The sequence below is a fragment of the Balaenoptera ricei genome, chromosome 1 (assembly GCF_028023285.1).
Source record: "Balaenoptera ricei isolate mBalRic1 chromosome 1, mBalRic1.hap2, whole genome shotgun sequence".
In the NCBI taxonomy this organism is placed as follows: Eukaryota; Metazoa; Chordata; class Mammalia; order Artiodactyla; family Balaenopteridae; genus Balaenoptera; species Balaenoptera ricei.
In genome coordinates, this window is record NC_082639.1 from 16,453,615 (window position 1) to 16,476,147 (window position 22,533).

Consider the following 22,533-nt stretch of genomic DNA (forward strand, 5'->3'; position numbering starts at 1 on the left):
ACAGACCAGGTGAGCGATGGAGCGATAGTGGGGGCTTGGGCCAGGGTGACAGCAGAGAAGGGGTGAGAAGCAGGGGGAACGTGAGAGAAATAGGAGGCAAGGGGGTGCTAAGATGCGGAAACTGGGGATGGAGGGTAGGCTCGGGGACTGGAATAAGCGCTTCGGTTTTAGATGTTTTAAGTTTGAGATGTCTATGAAACATCCAAGTGGAACCCTCGGGGGAGTTTACAGAGCTGCTGTCTTGAATACTTTCAGTTCAAATAGGCACTGGAGTATACACATTCCTTAAAATTGCCTAGAAGGCCCTATAGCATGCATTCTCAACTGGGGCAATATTGCTCCTAACGGCGGGGAGAGAATTAGTTCTTGGATGGCAGAAACATCTTACTCTTTTTTTTTTTTTTTTTTTTGGCCGCACCGCGTGGCATGCAGGATCTTAGTTCCCCGACCAGGGACTGAACCCATGCCCACTGCAGTGGAAGTGTGGGGTCTTAACCACTGGACCACCAGGGAAGTCCCCAGAAACATCTTATTGTTTTTATGCATACATACAGTCCAGAAACAAGCATACAGTAGTATATCTGTGGTATTAAAATTTTAGGGAGGGAGCAGTCATTAAAAAAGGTTGAGAGACACTGTCCTGGATGATCTGGGCCCTGCCACCTCCTGGCCGCCAGCTCTAGCCTGTCTTCTGTTCCTTCCCTCTCGATTCCATGCTCCTACCCCAGGGCCACCGTGCTCACTGTTCCTCCTGCTGGCCACACTCTTCCCCTCACATCCTTGTGGTCTGTTCTCTCCCTTAATTCAAGCTTCTGCTCAAATGTCCCCTTCTCTGCAGGCCCATCCTTCCTGATCACCGTGGCTACCATGACCTCCCCCTTCTCTGGCCCTGCATCCTACTTGATTTTTTTCAAGGCCCTAACTGTTCACAACCATGTTATCTATTAACTCATGTATTTGTTTATTGTCTGTCTTCCCTGTGAGAATGTAAGTTCCACACACAAAAAAGACTGTCATTCCTCACAGGATCCTAGGCACCTAGGGATGCTGGCACACAGTTAGTGGACAGTATGTAACTGTTGAGAGAATGAATGAAGGCGTGTCTGGGAGTGACACAGAGAAAGGCATCCATCACTTCAGCCTGAGGGAGGAGGCTGGGTTTCAGAGTGAAGTCAGGCACAGTTAATTTTCTCCTGAGGAAAAGCTTGGTTTCCTTTAAGACACCCCCCGACCGTGTTTACTTCTCAGAAGTAGGGAGCAGCCTAGGAGGAATGGATAGGGCAGCATCAAGGACCCAGCAGCGGGCCACATTTTTGAGATGGTGGCACTTCCAGGGCCCCAGTGGTCTGGAAACAATCTGGCAGCCCAGGACCAGATAATAGGACTTCCAACTGCCTGGGTACTTCCTTTTAGGGACCCCAAATTCCAGAAACTTTCTCAGTCACTTCCCCAAAGTCCCCGAGAGGAAAGATAGCATAGCATTTAATCGGCCTGCTTCTTCCTCTGGGAGTTTTTATTGGAACACCATTTCCCACATCACTCCTGGGGAGAAACAAATGCTCCAGCAGCTGGGAGGCTACAGAGATGGGGGTTCCTGGGATTCTGTGGCACTGCCCCCCCTCTGTGCTGCAGCCAGACCGGCTGGCCAGGAGCCTGTGGGGCCCCGACTCCACATCAGGGCAGGACGAGCGTTTGTTTTAGATAAAACCACAGACACAATTCAGACAGTCACAGGGCTCAGGAGCCCCATCCGGTGAGGGTAAGAGGGGGCGCTGATAAGGCAGTGCCTTTTTCTGTAGAAGAACAAAAATCATGATAAGACCATTCCCATTTACTGGTGACTACTGCTCGTTAGGCTGTGTGCTGGGATCTTTTCATCACCACACTGACACCCTGAGGTGGATACGGTCACCCCGTTTCATACAGAAGGAAAACGAGGTCCAGGGAGACGAAGGAACTCGCCTATGGAGGCAGAGCTAATGGGCGGCACGCCGGAATTTGAACCCACGCATTTTTAAGCCTCCCGGAGAAAATGAGCTACTTCCTCTGTGTGTGGGTATGGTTGCATGTGTGTATCTTGTCACAGCCGTTTCCACCAGTGGGTGCCAATTTATAGGCAAGAGGCTGGGTGACCGGTCCAAGGTCACACCAGTGAGTGGCTGAGGCCAGAGCAGAGGCCTAAGCTCTCTCTGCTTCCCTTTCCTCTTCTGCAGGTTGGCTTGGAAAACCAGAGGTAGATCTGAAGCAGTCCAGCCACCCCTAAGAAGCCCCCGATACCCACTCCCATCCTTGGATCAATTTATCAATCAGCCCATCTCACCACTCCCCAAACATGAAAGAAAAAGAAAGGCCTGCTGCTGCAGGCGTGATATTGGATAGAAAGCATTTCAGATGCAGAGCTTGTCCGTAGAATTTCCAATGTGTACAGGAAGATGAAACTACATTAGACAGTAAATATTGGAAAAACAGATCAAAATGAAAATAGAAGAGATGTCACAGGGTGACATGATTAACTGCCAAGTCACTGACATGGACAAATTTAATGCTACTGGAATGATTCTGTTTGTATTTCTCAGGGAGACCGGTGTCAGGAGCGGAAGAAAGGGAAACCACTAACTTTTTCTTTATGGAATCTGTGTTACTTGAATTGTTACAACAAGCAGGCATCAATTTTTTTTTTTGCGTGATTAATCTTAGAATATAAAATGTAGTAAATATGACAAGTACACAAAACATAACTGTAGCTCAAGCCTGGAGAGGCCCTTGGGTATCCACAGAAGGCATAACGGGAGAAGCAGGTTTGACAAAAGTCTTGAAGGACTGGGAGGGGGTGAGGTAGGTATTCTAGATGGCAGAATAGTCTGTGTTAAAAGCATAAGCTGCAAAGCCTAAGGCAAGGCCCAGCCAAAGGGGTGACGGGTCCAGCTGTATCTTTCCTCTGATGAAGTGAGGACACTCTTGTCTCCCCAAAGCCTACGAGGACCGCCCAAGCTGTCAGCTTGGGTGGATGGCAGAGTGTCTTTTGGGAGAGGCATCTGTGCCTCATGCAGCTGAGGTCACCCCCCTCCAGCCAGCAAGCAGCCAGAACACACCACGGTGGTCCTTGGCCCAGTTCAACCCACCTGCTACAGATCTGCCTGGATTTCCTCTGAGGGCGCCAGAGTAAACTCACTGTTCACAGAAAGAAGTGGCTTGCCCAAGGTCACACGGCAAGCTGATGGTAATAGCTGTCCTGCCTGGCCAGCTGACACAATCCTTACTGGCCTCTGAATTGTCCTTCTTCTTCTAGAGAAGCCGCCCCCCAGGCCAGCCTGGACAGCGGGGCGCCCCTGTGTGCTCCAATCCCCGCCAGCTCCAGCTCCCTCCTGAGGCCTGCTGGCTGACCCCTTTGTCTTGGGGGAGCTGAAACCAGCCTGGCCTTAAGCCCAAGAATGCACTGGCCCACATTCCTGCATATTTTGGTCACCCACTCACCTACTTCCTGCCTCTTCGGGAGTTTCCAGGTATCAAAGTCCCAGGTATCAAGGCCCATAAGTGAGGCGCCGTATCCAGACCGGTTTCCGGGAGTGAGCCCGGGGAGAGGGGTTGCCAGGATATGCCTTGTGGGGAAGCTCTCGGTCACTACGACATGAGGTGACCCCAACTACTGTGTTCATGAGGTCTCGGCCAGGTCTCACCTGGCCTGGAGAACGAAATCAAGCAGCCTTGGGGGAAAGGAGGTTGGCCAAACATACTTGTGGGCTGCTCTGTGACCTCTGTGTGCACAGCAGAATCAGTAAAGAAAGAATACAGGTCTGAGGCCTCACAGATCTGGGGCTGAATCCCAGCTCTATCATTTCCTAGGAAATATGTTTCCTCTGTATTTGTGAGTCTCATCTGTAAAATGGGCACATACTCCATGGCGTGAATAAAATAATACAAGTAAACAACCCAGCATGGTCATGGATACACCCTATCCCTCCTTTCCTGATAAGAGGCTCTATCAGTGCTTCTATAAGAAATAAAATAAGCAATAATTACTCTTTCTTCAACCACCCAATTAATCCTTAGAACACTCCTGCCAATGCTCGCAGTTAGTTCCCACTTCATAGGTGAAGGGCTGAGGCAGGCTGAGCAGCCTCTCTGTAGTCACACAGCTTGTAGGGAGATGTCTGGGCTGGAGCTCACCCACCACCACTGAGAAGGGCAGTCCTACTCTGCCGAGCACCTACTAGGTGCCAGACTCTGTGCTAAGCACTCTGACCCATCACAGTGAGACAATACCCAGAGTAACCTTGAGGGTTAGGTGGCACCGTTATTCCCATTTCACAGATAGTGAAACTAAGTTGTAGAGAAGCCGGGTCACTCGTCCAAGGCCACACGTGATAAGCTAGCATGCTAGGGCTCGCTCCTGATACCACCAGGCCCCGGCCCCGGGGTCAGGGTTCTGGCTGCTCCGTGCCCAGCTCAGTGCACTCCCCCACCCCTACCTTGACCCTCAGGGACAGGGGGGATGTAAGGCCAGGGTCCAGGACTCCTGCCAGCAGGGTAGGGGAGGGGGATGGGCTCGGTCCTGGCCTAGACCCAAGGTCTTCCTGATAAGACCCAAGATCCTCCTAGAACCAGCAGGATCAGGACCCATGGGGGTCCTACACAACGGCCAGTTCTGGACCTGACTGGGGAGTTAGAGGGCCCGTCCGCCTTTCTCCCCCATCCCCTCTGGGTGCTAACTGCTTCCCCTGGCTGGAGTCCCTCTTCATCCTGGACGGCAGGGTGTCCTTGGCAAGCTTAACTTTTCTCAGGTTCCTCATCCATAAAATGGGAACCACAGTTCCTAAGTCCCAGGGTAGCTGTGAGGATTACGGAGGCAGTGGATATGACGAGACTGGTACAGAGCACGGCACACAGCAGACACTCAGCAAGTGCCAGCCTCTTTCCTTCTTTCCTTCAGACTCTCAGAGCTCCGTGCTTCCTGCAGGCTCTCCCCAACAAGATGGGCAGGGAGCCGTACTGCCCCTGGCACCTGGTGGAGGTGGTGTGGGACAGGGAAAGGACACGTGACCAGGAGTCAGGCAGTCCCAGCTCTGCCACCTGCTAGCCTGTCTTGAGGAGCTCTCTGGACTTCAGTTTCCTCGTCTATCAAGCAGGGTGAGCAACAGTTTCCTAGCTCCTACCCTACAGCGTCACATAGGGTGATATCTACAAAAGAGCTCTGTAAACTGGCAAAAAAAAAGTACTGGGCAAAGGTCAAGGGTAAATAATAATGGTAACACCAACACAGACAGCAGCCACCACAATACACCTGGCCCAGGTAAAGCGCTTTAAAGATATCTTCCCATTTAATTTTCCAAACCTGGAGGAGGCATGGTTCCCATTGTACTGATGAGACAAGAGCTCAGAGAGGTTATGTAACTGACCCAAGATCACACAGTAAGTGGCAGAACCAGGACTTGAACCCAGGTCCTGGTGACTGAAGCAGAGGCACTAGCCCATCTCATTATCCTATCTGGACTGTTTTCCTGCTTTGGTTGATGGTCCCTGCCCAGTCCATGGCTGTGTCTTTAGGTGCTGGGGAAGGAACATCCCTGAGTTCCAGTCTGGCTACCACAGACATGTTTGCCTTTAGCTCTGAAATAAAAGGCTGGGTCCCCTTGCAAAGGCACCCGGGTAGCATAAAGCACACAGAGGGCTTTGCTGTTCCTGACATATGGGGTTCCCTCAGCCCCGCCTTCACACACCACCTGGCTCTGTCCCTCAGGGAGACAAGCAGGCGGCTGCCAGGGGGCCCTGCCCAGCAGCTGCTGGGGGTCAAGAAGTGGTGGGTGGGTTTCACCCTGCAGCAGCCACGCCCCCTGGAGCTGAGGTGGGGAAAACAAGCAAAGGTCTCTTTAACCTAGTTTGCTTATTTCCACTTTCGTCTTAAAGACACAGTTGCCTGAAATTCATAATCATCAAATTAGACTCTTTTCCTATCTCATGGGAAGGTTTCTGTCCCTTTGGGAAGATCTGCCCCCTTTTAGGTATCTTTTTCAATTTACCTACTTTTGAGTATCAAGATGCTTTTTTTTTTTTTTTAAACTGAATAAGTATTTGTCAAATCTAAGTTCTGTCATTGGTGGATTAATTGACTGGCTTTTCATGACCTAGCCTCTCTCAGCATTTAGTCCCAGGATGGGGCAGGGGTCAGCAGGAGACAGGTATGGTGAAGGTCTCGGCCCTGAAGGGTTTAAGTCGGGACCTCTATAAGTTACAGCACAGGGTGTTTTGATTCCACATGGAGAAGCACCCAACAGGCAGATGTTAATTCAACAGACATTAACTAAGGATACAACTTCAAACAAGACCAACATGGGATTCTAACCTGAGGATGAAACAGCCAACAACAAGGTCAACTAGAGGTGCTGAAGGCCTAACAAGGTATAAAGAGAAGAACTTTGGTTAGACGGCTTGTCACACAAGCTCGATTACCATGAGGCCAAGGAAGACTTCTGCCTACAATGAATAACCCTCAGATAAAACCGTTGTTAGAATTTTGATCAGCTCACAACCTTAAAATCTGATCTAGTGTGCTCAGCCTTCATTCCTTTTGCTCATAACTTGCAAAACTCACAGTCAGTACTAGTCAAAAACTAAGGCACAGCTTAAAGCCAGAAGAGCAATGACCACAGCTACCAGTTCTTGTGCACCTACTACATGTCACACATACCACGTTAATGCTTCACACATGTGCTCTCTAGTTCTCGAACCTCTGCAGTTTGGGTATTATTCATCCTGTTCTCATAGATGAAGAAAGTAAGGCTCAGAGAGAAGTAACTTGCTCAGGATCACACACCGAATGATGGGGCAGACATTTAACCCAGTCTCACCCACTCCGCAGCCCTTCGTCTCCCCATCCTGCCAAGCTCTTCCTTCAACCAGGCCTGGCCAGGTAGGTCCAGCGGACAGCCGTCCTCTGCAGCCCGTCCACTGGTCCCGCTGCTGGGTGCTTACCGAGGGGGTGCTTACCGAGGAGGTGCTTGATGATGGCTTGGTTGTGTTCCCAGAGGTTGCTGAAGGTCCCCCAGCGTGAGTGGCCATCAGGCACGGGGTTGGCTTTGATCCAGCCGCCACAGGCATAGGTGAAGAAGTCCTGGCAGGGGTCCACCGTAGGGTCCATGGAGCTCAAGATGGAGCTGGTCACCGAGATGCAGGCCTCACTTAGGCACACCGAGGGGGTTCCTGGCAGGGGTCAAGGACAAGAGGCCAGTGAAGGGCAGGCAGGGAAGAGGCTATGGGAATATAGTGCAGGTGGCCTGGGGCTCTGGGGTGCCATGCCCCGCCCCAGCCCTGACCAAACAGATTTGGAACTGGACAGTCACTAGACCACTACGGAGAAAAGATTTCAGTAGATTTACGATCTCCTGACGTGTAAAACAAGACTTCTGTCTAGCTGCCTAAAATCCTTTCTATGGCTTTAAAAATTACCCAGAACCAAGGTGCTTCTTTTAATCAGTCCTTCCTTCCACAAATATTCATTTATTTCTTTATTATTCCCTGATGTTCAACAAATTTATTTGCTCATTCATGCATTCATTTATTCAACAAAACAATTACTGAGTATCTTCCAGGTTCTTTGCAGAATGTGTGTGTGTGTGGTGTATGTGTGTGTCTGTGGTGTGTGGTGTGTGTGTGTGGTGTGTGGTGTGTGTGTGGTGTGTGGTGTGTGTGTGCGTGTGTGGTGTGTGTGTGGTATGTGTGTCTGTGTGTGTGTGGTGTGTGTGTGGTATGTGTGTGTGTGGTATGTGTGTCTGTGTGTGGTGTGTGTGGTGTGTGTGTGTGTGGTGTGTGTGTGTGGTGTGTGTGGTGTGTGTGTGGTGTGTGTGTGGTGTGTGTGGTGCGTGTGATGTGTGTGTGGTGCGTGTGTGGTGTGTGTATGTGTGTGTGGTGTGTGTATGTGTGTGTGGTGTGTGTGTGTGTGTATGGGTGTGTGTGGTGTGTGTGTGGTGTGTGTGGTGTTTGTGTGTGTGGTGTGTGTGTGTGGTGTGTGGTGTGTGTGTGTGGTGTGTGGTGTGCGTGTGGTGTGTGGTGTGCGTGTGTGTGTGTGGTGTGTGTGTGGTATGTGTGTCTGTGTGTGTGTGTGTGTGTGTTGTGTGTGTGGTATGTGTGTGTGTGGTATGTGTGTCTGTGTGTGGTGTGTGTGTGGTGTGTGTGGTGTGTGTGTGGTGTGTGTGTGGTGTGTGTGGTGCGTGTGGTGTGTGTGTGGTGTGTGTGGTGTGTGTATGTGTGTGTGGTGTGTGTGTGTGTGTGTGTGGTGGGTGTGTGTGGTGTGTGCGTGGTGTGTGTGGTGTTTGTGTGTGTGGTGTGTGTGTGTGTGTGTGTGTGGTGGGGAGGATATAAAAGGCATAGTCCTTTCCTCCAAAAGTTAATAATTTAGTTGGGGATACCCACATTATACAAGAAAAGTAAAAAGACAACAGTAGGAGAAATGTCTGTTATTTATTCTACCAACATAGACGGAGGATATTGAGTCCACGCCAAATGGGTGATGCAGACAATACGGTGCCAGGACTCAGGAAGAAGGAAAGAGTCTTAGGAACAGAAGGAACTATGAAAAATCATTCCCCCTGAGTACAAGGCAGCAGAGTTATCTCACTGAATCTTCAAAAAAACAAAAATGAAACAACCCTAAGAGATCACTTTGCTTAAGGCCATCTTTACATATGAGGAAACTGGGGCACAGAGAGACTAAGTACCCTGCTCAGTGGCCACTGGGGTTTGAACCCCAGCCTCTCTGCTATGCCTGCCATGGGCCTGGAAGGGCGCCCTCCCGGTGATGACTGGCCAGGAGGCAGGGCAGCCGCATCTGTCAGGTGCTACCATGAGGAGGGATGGGAGTTGGCGCAGGTGGGCAGTGTGGAAGGCTGCCAAATCCTCCAAGTGCCCCCAAAACACAGTGAGCAGAGGAACCAGCTTCCTTTGAGCCGGTTCTCCCAGGACATGGGGCAGAGGCAAGAGGAGGGGGCCGGACTCCCGCGGCGAGGTTGGTCGGTGGGCTCAAGCAAAGGAAGCAAACGGTGGGCAGCCTTAGCCGTGGCCCAGCCCCAGGTGACGAGATGAAGCTGACTGCAGGAGACGGAGGCTTGTGACGAAGCACACAGGCCCAGCCGCACCGCCTGCTGACCCAAGCTGACCGGCAACAAGAGGGACCGTTTCCTGATACGGGGGCGACACCCCCGTTGGAGGATGAGGACGCCGAGGCTCTGAGCAAGTGAACGGAGCAAGGTCGCTCTGTGGTGTGGGAGTGCCCGGGCTGACCCCACTCCAGGCTGCTGCGGCAACGCCAAGGCCGGGGTTTTCCCACTCTCCCTCACCACCCCTTGGCCAGTCATGCCAGGGGCTGCTGCAGCCCTTCTGGCGCATTCGGTTCCCCACTGCACAGGGAGGAAGGCAGCAGGGCAGGCGTCGGGGGCTGTTTCTTAGACCTGGGTTCAAATCCCAGCTTTCTGCTTCTGGCCTCATGCAAGTGGCCTCGTGTCTCTGAGGGTCGGTTTCTCCATCTGGAGATGAGGAAGAACAGTAGAACCAGTTTCATGGCGATGATCATCTCATGGCTGGGCGGGGGGCTCAGCTCCCTGGAGTCTTAGGGTCCAGTGTTCCCAGGCCAATCCTCAGAGAGCAGAAGAGAATGCATGGGCTGGCAGGGTGGTCTTCCTCTCACTCGGAGACACAATGCCAGCTGGGGCTGGGCAGCCTGTGTGCTTATTAACATCTGATGACAAACCCAAAGTCCTGAAGGCTGACAAAGGGCTCAGAACAGTTGCACAACAGCACAAAAATCAGGGTGACTCTATGTCGAGGTAATTACTTGTTTTGAGATGACCGTACAACAATTAAAGATTATTGAGCCCTTAGGCATGAAAATAGAGAAAGGAAATGGTAGGGGACATGGCACCATTTAAAATATCTCTAAATGACATCTTTGAGTTGCATGCTTCCCGACTAAGGGAATGTACCAGAATCTTTATGGGGGCAGGGGGTGGGGGGAAAAAATTTCTGTGTAGTTTGAAAAAGTCTATTCACTATTATGATATAACTTCATATTTGGAAAAGGAAAAGAATACCTATTGTTTTTATACAACAAACTGCAGGAAGTAAAGCTTGACAAATACTTTGCTGGTGGGAAAACACAGAAGCCAGCTGTTAAGAGGGTGATCCTCAGGGAGCAAGACACATCAGAATGTGTGTGTGTGTGTGTGTGTGTGTCAGAGAGAGAGAGGTATTTGTAGTGATCATACGGGGACTTGGTTTTAAAACAAACTAAGAAGCCAGCCCCCAGGAATCAGTCTGAGAGGCTTGAGTTCTTCACTAAGCACCTAATCTGCTAGGCACACTGCAAGGTAATCACTTGATTATTTAACTATTACTGGTTTGTAGATGCTTTACCAACTATCCTTGGCCTAGCAGGTGCTTAATGTACATTTGATTAATTAATTCATGGTTTCCAGGTCCCCTAATCTCCTGTCAACACCTTCAAAAACTCAGCTCAGGCTCCCTCTCCTCGGGGAAACCTTCCCAGACCCTCATCCTTCTCTGCGCCCCTTGGCTGCCTGTGTGTCCGCTATCTGAGCACAGACCATGCTATGTCATGGCCGTCTCCTTGTCTACATCTCCCACTAGAATGGGAGCCTGAGGGTAGGGCCATCATCTTACTTGCATTTATAGTTCCTTTGCCCAGCATTGAACTTGGCACCTAGCAGCTGTCCAATACATGTTTGTTGAATGAATGAATGGCTGAGTGAATATAAGAGCTTTGTCCAGCCCTCGGTCACCACCTGTGGATGCAGAAAATATTTCTTCCCTTTAGGACGTGCATGATCCGTCGAGCAGGTCCCAGATCTAGCTCACAGACACTCGTCTGGATGGTGCCTGGCCTCGACACTAAGTAAGACACTTCAGAATATTTTCCAGAGAATTTATCGTTTGTTTTGCTGCCACTGCTTGCAAAGCATCTGTAAGTTTCTGGAAAGGATGGTGCAGCAGGAAGGTGGATAAATATGTATTTAAGTGCCCAGACATAACTTAAAGGTGAGTCTTTCAGAATCATCAGAATTTGCATTGACTGATGTTTGCACAGATGTGGCTGATGCCAGCCAGCACCTGCTGCTGGGTAATGAGGTTATTGTCAGTATCTGGGGTGGCCGCTGCTTTCCCAGGCCCAGGCAGCTGATAAAGACACATGAATTGGCTCAAGGGTCACCGGATTCCCGGCCCAGCTCCACCCTGGGGGAAGAATTCCCCTCACCCAGGTCCAGCCTGGGGAAAACCCTTCTGCAGCCCCGAGGTGGAAGGGACAGACAGAAGCAGGATTCCTCTCTGTGGGCCCCACCTGGCAATGACAGAAGTGTTTGGGGCCCAATCACTAGAAGCCAGGCCTTGGGGGCTCCCTTCTGGTTTCTGATGGAGAAACAGCCTGGGAACTCCTAGGGGCAATCTCAGGGCAATACTGCCTGCTGGAGTCTAGCCTGCTCCCCATTCACAGGGCCAAGAGCTGGGCAGACGAGGCTGGCTAGGGCCTATACTTCCCAGCAGGGTGTTCTGAACTAAACCTGATTTAGGATGAAGCAAGATGGTGGCTGCAGCAGGACTTCCCTGGTGGTCCAGTGGTTAAGGCTCTGTGCTTCCAATGCAGTGGGCGCGTGTTCGATCCCTGGTCGGGGAACTAAGATCCCACATGCCTTGTGGTGTGGCCAAAAAAAACCCAGGAAGATGGCAGCTGCAGGACAAGAGTGATCAGTAGAGAAAGGCTGTTCCCACTTAGTCCTCCTTCTTGCTCTTTGTTCACTCAATCATTTACTTATTCATTTTGCAAAGTATTTGCACATCTATGGCATGCAGGCACTATGCTAAGCACATATGGTTAAGAAATCATTAATTAATTAATCAGATATGCATTAATCACCTGCTGTGCTAGGCGCATTTGGTAAAACATCTACAAATCATTAAATAGTCAGTTAAACAAGCGATTATTTCTTAGGTACCACTTAGGCACCTGACATAGATTAAGTACTCATTAAATGTTTGTGGAAGGAATAATGAATGAATGAATGAATGAATGAGTGCTTGATCCAGGAGGGATGTAAGGATGACTCAGATGAAGTCCTGCCCTCCCTCCAGGCCCCCAAATCCCTTCCTCATCCCAGTGCAGCATGGCCACCCACGCAGGCCAGTAAATTCACAGTGGAGAAGGCTCAACAAAACCTGCAGTTGATGTTCCCCGATCCTGTGAAGGTTCACCATCGCTCTGATGGGATGAGTACCAGGTGACCAAGTTGATGGGGTTAAACTCTTGGCAAAGCCCCAGAGGCTACTCAACCAGGTGGGCTACTGTCATCAGAAAGCTGGATCTTGGGGCCCAGGGGAGAGATCCTGGAATTGACTGGACTCCCATCCTTATTTTTAACTTGGATCTGCCCTTTCCAGGTCCATAAGAGCTTATGGATCATTGATTCTGTGTAAGGCACTTGCTATATCTACTCAGCCAGACACAGAGAACCAGCCTCAGGCCCCTGACAGTGGGATTGAAGCGGGGTCTGATCATACTGCTATACAAGGTAGGACAGAGAAATGAGATGACAGAGGTACACAAAGGTCCCTGGCTCACAGAAGGACAGCTTTTCTGGGAGTACTAACCCACCCTGGGGTGCACCATGAATTACAAAGCCTGAGCTCTGGGGCCCGCCAGCACACGGTTGAACTCCAGCTGCCCCACTCCCTCTCGCACTAGCCACATGACCTTGGGCAAGTCACTTAGCGCCACTGCCTCAGTTTCCTTGTGCGGAAAACGGGGCCAGAAGCAACCACACCTCACAGGGCTGCTGTGAGGAGGCAATGAGATTATATCCGTAAAGGAGAGGCCTGGTATTTGGTACATGGAAAGTATTCAGCAAACGGAAGCCATTATTGCTATTTTGTTGGAACTAAGGATGGAGGACAGGGCCAGCCCATGTGTCGAACCAGCCCACATCCTAACAATAATAGTACCCGGAGCTAAGGCTAGAGAAGGCCTATTGGGCACCAGGTATGGGACAGACATCATCTCGAATCCTCAGAGACATCCCCAAACTGAGCACTATTTTCTCCATTTAAAGTAGAGAAGACACAGGCTCTGAGAGATTGAGTGACTTGTCCAAGGCCACACGGACAATAAGTTGCCAGGCCAGGATTTGAACTCATGTCCTTCTGACCCCAAACCCTTCACATCACCCATCTGCCCAGCTCCCAGGTCTTGGTCTGTTGCAGCAACCCCAGCCTCCAGACCCAGCTCTTTCCTTGGCCTCGGAGGCCAGGCCTGGCTAGACTGGGGAAGCCCCCTTACACAAGTGGACAGAGCCTGGGGCAGGAGTGAGTGAAGCCCATCACGCAACACGGGGGCACCTACTTGTCCGGTACTGGATGCCTACAGCTGCCAAGCAGGCCACCATTCCTGCCGCCAGAAGTGCCACCAGCACCACCAGCCGCTTCTCCAGCTGGGTCCGTGCAGCCCAGCACCTCTGGCCACTCCGGGGGCTTCGGAAGTTCACCTGTAGGGAGGGAGACAGGCGGGGCGAGGAGAACGTAAGCCCAGGGCCCCCACTCCCCAGGAGAGACATCAGGGCTGCCTGATGTCCCCTCCTGCCTCAGGGGTGGTCTGGTTCCCATGGAATCAGTCCTAATCCAGGAAAGGAACCACCACCCTGCTCGGCAGCTCAGATTCGCTGCTAAACATCAGAGTCAAGCAGTCAACCCAGCTGGGCTTGTGTTTTTTGTGTCACCTGATACGGGTAGAAGAAGAAAAAAAAAGATCAGCTTTTCCCTGTTTCTCCAGTAAGGAGTTAAAAAAAAAACAGGATGTTTGGACTCGCAGGCATCCAGCAGACATCCAGCCGGGCTCTCTTCAGAGCTCCAGCTTCAACAGGCCGGGGGTGACACAACCCCCATGATGACACAACCACGGTGCACACTTCCCAGGGGCACAGCCAGCCTTAGCTGTCGAAACTCTCATAATCCCATGAGGGCTGTGTTCTTAGTTTCTTTTTACAAATGAGGAAACCGAAGTCCGGAGAGGTGAGACCCTTGCCTCTCATCACTCAGCTAAATGGGTAGAGCTCGGATTTGAGCCCAAGTGTATTGATTCTAGAGCCCGCCTGTGGGTCAGAGATTAGAGTCTTGGGAGATGTCAGGGGAGATGCAATGGAGAAATAGCTCCATTGGAGCAGGTCCTCAAAGGGAGGAAAAAATGTCCTCAGCCTAACAGTCCAGCTAAACAGGAAAGGAGGCACAATGGGAGGAAGTGGAGGGCGTGACAGGGCCTTCCAGGCTGAGGAGGAACCCACCAGTCTATAGCACTCAGAGTCCTCGGCCCGGCCCTCAGACCCGAGGCCAGCTGGGGGCTCCCCTCTGTTCTACAAGGCGCTTCCTGCAAAAGCCAGGGCCGCGGGACAGGAAGGGTCCCCTGAAGGTGGGGTTCAGTTTAGTGACATTGTGGCCAACAGTCGAGCACCAACTCAGGGCCACATTGGAAGGACCGAGGGGAAAGATAGACTCCCTTGTTTTCAGCTGCTCACTGCCCAGCAGAGAGGCAGATAAAGAAAAAAAAAGTAATCATGTTTGAGGGCTTTCTGTGCTCCTGGCATCACGTTCATTCTATTTTGTTGCTAGATGATGCTATTCTATCTTCACAACATCCCTAAGAGTAGGTATGAATACTAGCTCCAGAAGAAACACAGGAAGTGGGGCGAGGAGACAGCGTGAGAAAACCCACGTCCCTCCCGAACCCACAGCCTCAGCCGAGTGGCCACGCTGCCCCCCCAGGAGCAGCAAGCCGAGCTGAGCCTCATCGTTTAACGTCAAACAAACAGATGGTGTTCACTGCAGAACTTAAATAGAATTAAGTCAGAATTAAATTAAAAATTCATAGTTCTAGGCAGAAATGGCAAACGGAATTTGAAAATAGGGTTTTTAGCCTCTGTACTATTCTTTGCTCGACTTGAACTACCAGGTTGACGGGCCTCTTGGTTTCTGCACAAGCCTCGTGTCTGAGGGCAGAAGAAATCCAGAGGCATCCTCCCGCGGCAGGAGAAGTCACCGGGAGACCGCGCCGGGCTCAAGAGGCCTCTCCAGGAGAGCCTGTCCAACTCCTGGGTGCAACGGACAGGGCTGGGGCTGTGGGTCTGAGCCGCTGTCTGGCTCCGTGCTGTCTCCTCCCTGAGCCCCTCTTGTCCCCGCCTCGCCTCCTTCAGAGCCGGCCTTTTGGAAATGAGGGCGTGCTGATCACGAGAGGAGGGTCTGCAGGGACGCGGAGGGTCGGGGGATTAGTGACGGGCAGCCCTCTTGGTCTCTGGAGAGGTAACAGGTAAGGGGCATCAGCTAAGGTGCAGAGCTGACGCCTGGAAGATGGGGTAAGGATGACGGTGAATGCTCAGCTCACTGGCAGGCTTAACATCTTAGCGACTGTCGTGTGAGGCAGAGAGAGAATGAAACAGAAAGGAAAGGAGGCGCTGGCAAGACAGGTGGAGAGGGAGACCGAGAAGGAAACAGAGCTGGAGAACGAGAAAGAGGCAGGAACCGTCTAGCTGTCTAGCCCAGGAGTTCCCAGGGTTTCCACGGCCAAGGGAACAAAGCCCTGATGAGGGATAAATATTCGGTTACAGAAGTGAGGGCCTGGTTCAGCAAAGTTCTGCAAGAACGAGTTCTGCAGGCGAGGATGGGACACCACGCCGGGGCCCAGGAGACAAGCCAGCAGAAGGGGCGGGGAGCCCAGCTTTCAGAGGAAGCAGGGGCTCCAGAGGGAAGGCAGAGTCTTTTCCTGAGTCGCCGCCTGGCCCCCCAGCGACCTGGGCTGAGTGGAGCAGCGAACAGGAGTCAGTCTGGCCAAAGGTTTGGCAGGGAGCGCACACGCTGCAGCCCAAAGGCCAGACCACTCCGTGAGGGCTGGCAGGGAGGCCTGGCTGCCTGCCTCGAAGTCAGCCTTTCAGAGCAGACAGACCAGGACAGCCTGGCCCTGCGTGATATCCTGCCTCCGTCAGGGTGTTAGGTTGGGGAAGTTTCTTCTAGCACAGTTTCTATATGGTGAGCTTCTGGCTGAGGCCACTGGGGCCAGGCCAGAGTGAAACTGTAATGCCCTCCTGTCCTCCCCATTTCCTTCCTGAGCCCTACCTGCCCCTCTGCCCCTGTGCCTGACTCTCTTCCAATGACTGAGAACAGCTTATAGTAGTACCTGTGGGGAGGGAGGGGACTCCTTATATCTAAACAGGATCAAAGTCTAGTATTTAGAAGAAGCACTTTCCAGCTCTCTTGGCTTCCCAGAGAAACACCCAGCTGCTGATGACCCGATGGCACGGGAGAAAGGGCACAAATCCGAGAAGTCAAAGGTCAGCCTTGACTTTATCAAGATCCCTCGTGCAACCCTGGGCAGCCTCTGGACCTCAGTCACCTATTTTTAAAATGAGGAAGTTGGATGAGGTGCCAGGTCTGACCAGCTCAGATCCTAGAACAACTCGAAGGCCAGGAGTATAAAGATCTAACAGGCAGGTAGAGCTGAAAGGGTTTCCTGGTAAAGCCAAGAGGTCTCTGTAAAGTACTCAGTGGGACTGTCTCTGAAATCACCTGCGAAAGACAGCTCTGTGCATGGCGGGGGTGGGGGTGGGGCGGGTAGAAAAATGAGAAAACCACCACTAAGAATTAAATATCTCGGCTTTCCTTTTTCTTGAAAAAATTGATTTTTAGGATTAACTGGATGAGTTTCAAAGGTTTTGGTAAACAGTTGTGGCCCTCTGCTCCCCAGTTTAGGCTGCAAGTGTATCTTTAGCTATTTCTCTTTGAGCCACTGGGGTGTGAGGAGACCAGGCAGCCAGTTTGAGCAGAACAGAGGCAAAGCTATTATATTTAGGGCATCACTGAGATATCATGCCTGGTGAGTTTTGATAATGATCCCGATAACAACCAAATGCATTTCCTGTGCATTATACATGGTGCTTTCACTTATATTGTCTCATTTCAATCTCTGCAACAGCTCTGAGAGGTGGATTAATATTAACCCCATCTTGCCAAAAAAAGCGGTTTAAGTGAGTAGTTTTCAGGTCTCAGAGCCCATGAGAGGCGAAGCTGGGGCTCCGTGTTAGAGATGGGGCTTTCAATTCTGTACTCAGTCCACAGTGACTAATTTTAGTTGACTGTAATTAACTTGTACCTCAAATATGAGATCAAGGAAAAGAAAAATCCTTTCAGGTGAGGTACAGGTAGAAATTTGCTCCAGCTAAATACAGCACTTTGTCAGCATGTTCAGGCAAAAAGGTGGCAAGTTTGGCTGAAAGATGCAAGTTTTCATTTACTAGTGTTGGTATCGACGACTTTGAAGTTCCGAGAACCAATGGGCTTCCAAACTTCGAAAAATCAAGTAGCTGATTTTTATAGCTGCCCATCAAGAGAGGGAGATTTTGGGGGACTGGGTCCATTTTAAAAAGCCTAAAATTGAGGGAGCAGTTGCGTTTCTAGCAATCACTCACAGGAAATTATTCACAAGTCTAGAAAATGGTCACCCACAGTTTTACAGATATTGGGCCTACTGTCCAACTGTAGCAGATTGAGTAAATATACTTTTATATACTGGTACCATAAAGTATTATGATTTTTAATGGCAGCATGTTTTGGAAGTATTTTTTTATTGTATTTTATTTTTTTGGTCCCACCACATGGCTTGCGGGATGTTAGCTCCCCAGCCAGGGATCAAACTTGGGCACTCAGCAGTGAAAGCGCCAAGTCCTAACCACTGGACCACCAGGGAATTAGCGGAAGTATTTTTAAAATTGAGGTACAGTTGATGTTTACAAAGTTTTTAACAACATAGAAAAATGCTTATGAAGTGGCATTAAATGAAAAAAGCAGGACAAAATATTGTGTACTTAGAGTGAGCTCAACTATATTCTAAAATATATATAAGCAAATGTGAAAAACCAGAAGCGGTTATCTCTGAGTGGTGGGGTTACTGTTTCTTTGTAAATCTTTTTTTATACTTGACTCTTTTTTTTTTTTCCCACAAATGAGCATGCAAAGTTTTTATATTGGAAAAAAAATCCCTATGATTAAAAACATAAAATTAATAGAAAACTCTGCTTTGTAAGATGAGATAAACAGGTTCTCGACTCTTAGAAGAACAATTGTTAGCTAGTTCACGTTTGCTTTAGGGAAGTCGGGGAGTCTCAAGGAAAGCGAGGCTGGGTACCCACAGAAATGCCTCCAAATCCTTGGGGCAAGCTTTTTGCCTTTTCCTGTAGTAAAAGTGGGCGATTTACCCAGTTTGGCAGTTTGGTGTACTGCCAACCAGTGGCAGTATGCACTCCAACCACATGATAGCTCTGTGACCACAGGAATGTCCCCAACCTCTCTGAGAGTCAGCTTTGTCATGTGTAACATAGCCACAGGGGCCCTTACCTCATGATCAGAAAAAAAAACAAGAATCCTAGCAGGCCCAGAAATATGCATTACATCCATTTTCTCTAACTCCATTTTACAGATGAGGGAATTGCGACTTAAAGAGATTAAGCTGCTCACCCAAGATCACAAGTGGTGTCAAATTCAAAGCTGGGCCCCCGGCTTCAGAGACTGGGCTGCCTCCACTCTGCCAGGCAGCCTCAGGCGGATGAATGTACTTTGTGGCCTGAAAAAAGGCTATACCCACGTGGGTTGCTGTTATGATGACAACACAGCATATTATTTTGTTGTGAATCCCGAAATGCTTCTGTGCTGATATATTTAGAACCTTCTGTGAAAGATGAGACTGAAAAAGATTGCTGATTAGATTCTGTTTTGATTTGGGAAGGGAAAAGTGCCTGCCACAGAAATCTAATTTCCTGCTGGATTTAGCCTCTTAAGAAGGGTCTATGGGGAAGAGGGTCTAGACAGACTGGGTTTGATTTCTCACTCCCAGATTTCTAGCTCTGTGACCTAAGGCAAATTGTCTCCCCTTTCAGAGCCTCAGTTTCCTCATCTGTAAGTGGGAACAGTAATCCCTATAGCTCATGGGGGTGGTCCTGAAGTTAAGTGGGATGTAGGTAAAGGTGCTCTATTCCAGCGGGCAGACCACTTGGGATCATGAGTTTGGATCTCCCTGGGCCTATTTAACCAGACTGGAGGAGGGACTCAATCAACGCTGTTTCCCTTTACTAATATTATTATCCCAGCTTCTAAGAGCCTGAGTAGGGTTGGGCCTGGCAGCCTAAGTTTCCACACACCCTAAGCTTGCCCTTCGGAGGAGTTGTGATTTGTTGTCAGTTCACTGGGCAGCCCCAAGACTCTCCTCAATGCCCCCCTTGGTCAACCCGGCAGAAGTCCTCCTGGACTGAGCTGCTCCAGCCCCTCTTTAAGCCGGTTTTTCGGAAGTCAGGTCACAGGGCCCCCTTGGGCATCCTTCATATTTCCAACTCACTCCCATCCACCTGCTTGAGTCCAAACCCAGCCAGGGCTGAGGTCCTGGTCAGGACTGTCCCAGCTCAGCCCCACAGGGGAAGAAGAGCAGAAGGAAGCCACACTCACTGGTCTGCTACCAGGCAGGGAGGTGGTGGGCATATTGGAATCCCACAGGGGCAGACCCTGGGTGGGGGAGGAATTGGGCTTCCTGAGTAGGCTGAAAGGGGCAGGGAAAGGGGGAGCAGAGGATGGGCTCCAACCCCCAGCAAACTCAGGGACTGGGGGGAAAGAGGAAGAATGGGGTAATGCCCACCAGACAGGGTGACCAACCACCCCAGCTGGCCGAGGACTGATGGGATTCCAGGGCTTTCCATGCTACAACTGGGACAGTTTTAGACTCTGCTGGTAAAGGGCTGTGTGACCCTGGGCAGGTCTCTCAGTACTCAGGGAACGGCCTCTTCTGTGAAAAGAGAACTGGACCAGCTCACCTCTACAGGATGCTTCAACTCTGCCACCTGGCCTGTAGCCCCAGTAGCAGGTGGTCGGGAGGGTTTGGGGAGGTGCAGAGCTGGGGAGGGGAGGCCGGTGGGGGGAGTCCAGCGTCTCAGGGGCACTTCTAACCCAGAAAGACTTTTTCAACAAGGAGCCCAGAGCTGCCGGTCTGGCACTGGCCCCCTCCCTCCCGGCTGGCAGGATTGGGGCGGGGTGGGGGCGGCACCAGCGCGACTGCCTGGTGGGCCTGGGCTGGGGGCTCACAGAGGGCCCGGGTTCCTACCTGCAGGTGGTTTGGGTACACGTCACCCTCGGAGAGCGAGTCCACCAGGTCCTCCTCGTCCAGCGTAGCCCGCTTGTAGGTCGACATCTGCAAGGCCAAGTGCAGCACGGATTCTCTTAGCGCCTCCATGGCTCGCACGCCCGAATGGGGAAGCGGCCACCCGCCGCCTCCAATGCCGCGCCCCGCCCCGGCCGGGACACCGAGACCGGCCCACGGACCGGCCCGCGGCGGGGGAGGGGGGTTCCCGCCTCCCTCCGCCACCCCCCTCCCCGCTTATGCAACACCGCGCCTCACCCCCAGCGCCGACAGCGCGGCGGCCACAGGCCACGGCGGCCACAGGCTCCGCATGGTGCCCCCAGCGACGCCCGGATCCCCGCCGCCGCCGCGCGCGCCCGCGGGTCTGGGCCGGGCGGGCCCGGCTGTGAGGCTGGGCCGGGCTTCGCACCACCTTCGCGGGCGGGGCCTGATCGGCGCGGCTCCGGTTCCCTCCCTGGCCGCGCGGGGGAGACCACCCCAGGGCCGGAGTTCCCGGGGAGATGGAGGCTGCTCCCTTTCCCAGAGGTCGGGGTGGAGGGGCCTTACCCGAGCAGGCAGGAAGGGGGCTCGCAGCAACCCCTCCTTCGAAGAAACATTAACCTCCCCTTCAAATAAACCTCTACGGCAGATACCAAAAGTCAGGTACTAGGAAAGTACCCCTAATTTGGCCTACAACAGTCAGGAGAGAGGTTCCTCTCACCATTGTCCCTTACGGGCCCCAAGAGCAGTCTTGCCCATTGGAGCTAGAAAGATTAGGGGGAAAAAAAGAGGTGGTGTAAAAAAAGGCATGTGCCTCCCCTCTCATTTCCGCCTTCCTCTAGCTCAGGGGTCTTTAAGTCAGAGTTCATGATGATCTCAGAAAATTCCAGAGAACTCTCCTGACCGAGAATGAAAAATGTTATGTGTGTGCGTTTGGGTGGCTGGAGGGGAATCCCATGCTTGTCTCCAGGCTCACAGGTGTGACCTTACCCTCAAAACATTAACAGCTTGGGGCCTAGTTGAAAATCAGGAAGGTGACCCTTCCCTCAGATGTGAGGTGCTCAGGCACTCTCCCTCTCACCCGAGACCCCAGACAACCCTAACCCAGCAGTTGCCCAAAGGACCCTCCGTGTCCAGTGAGACCTGGAATCCCCTGCATTTATACGTTTTTCTCAGCTTTCCAAAGTGCGCCTCTGTTCATTCCCATATTTGACTCTCACAGTCACACGTGTGTGAAGGAGCAGGCACAGAGGGCTGAGGTGACAGCCAGGGTCACAGCCACAGTGACAGCTCCTGAGGTCTCCTGGCTTCGCCTTCTGCCTTCTTATAGCCTTCTCTGCAGCCAGAGCGAGGCTTTAACAGCAAATTCTGATCTTGTTACCCTTGCTTCAAACTCTGCAGGGGCAGTCCCTTTACCAGTCCCCCATGGCCCCTGCTCACCCTGACCCTCATCTCGTGCTGCTCCCCACCTCATCTCACTCAGGCCCCAGCTTCTCTGGCCCTTCCTCTGTTCCTCAGATTCTCCAAGTTTCTCCTTCCCTCAAGACCTTTATAGCGCTGCTCCCTCTATCTGGAACATTCTTTCCTCATCTCTACTCCTCCCATGGCCGGCTCCTGCTTCAGATGTCAGCTTAAATGTCACCTCCTCAAATATCCCAACCATCCTAAGTAGACACCCAAATTCTCGATTATGGCACCCCATTTTCCCCTTTATAGTATTTACTGCAGTCTGTTATTTATTTATTTATGTTGGTTTTTACATCTATCTCCTTCCCCCTCCCCAGAATTGTGAGTTTTATCAGGGCTGGGACCTTGTCTGGCACAGAGAATCCCCATCACCTGGCATACCACAGGTGCTCAATAAACTTAAAATGAATGGTAGAACAATTAGAGGGGAAGTGAAAATTACTCTGGGGAAGTGCCTTTGAATCCTTGTGCATCTAATTTTGCAATGCCCAAAGACAAAGGAAACATGTCTAAGCACCCTGGGAGAGGCAGGGTGCGTGGGAAGAATTTGAATTCTGGGGTCTTCTGCTCCACTCCCACTGGGTGCAGGACTTCCCATTACCCACCCAAGAGAGAGAAAGGGCTCCCAGGCTGCTTCATTTCATGCTGGGCTACAGGTGGGCTTTTTCTGAAATCAGGACTCTCAGCTACACTAAGCAACAGGTGTTAACCACTCCAGGAAAAGACCGTTGAAAAAGAAATTCAAGTCACCAAACATCTCTACTGCCTGGCACAGCAGCTACTATTTCCTAGGCATCTAGAGGTATGAGGTGTTTGTCAGTTCTTCTACATCCATCATCTCATTTAAGCTCTTGGCTCTGAAGCAGGTATTCTTG

The 22,533-nt window shown here is 51.3% G+C and overlaps 1 protein-coding gene across 3 annotated transcripts in view; it reads right to left on the reverse strand.

Annotated features, from left to right (window-relative positions):
- The window catches only part of ECE1 (endothelin converting enzyme 1), a 126,708-nt gene that overhangs the window by 40,549 nt on the left and 63,626 nt on the right, over window positions 1-22,533 (reverse strand). Inside the window, exons 1-4 of one of the 3 annotated variants that reach the window (XM_059915454.1) lie at window positions 20,759-20,837; window positions 20,177-20,263; window positions 13,397-13,538; window positions 6,985-7,197 (exon numbers count right to left, since the gene is read on the reverse strand). In XM_059915454.1, coding sequence (XP_059771437.1) covers window positions 6,985-7,197; window positions 13,397-13,538; window positions 20,177-20,263 — 442 coding nt within the window. In that variant the 5' untranslated portion in view covers window positions 20,759-20,837. Of the gene's footprint in view, window positions 1-6,984; window positions 7,198-13,396; window positions 13,539-20,176; window positions 20,264-20,470; window positions 20,573-20,758; window positions 20,838-22,533 lie in introns of those variants that run through there. The other 2 variants (XM_059915437.1, XM_059915446.1) reach the window with 2 other exon arrangements.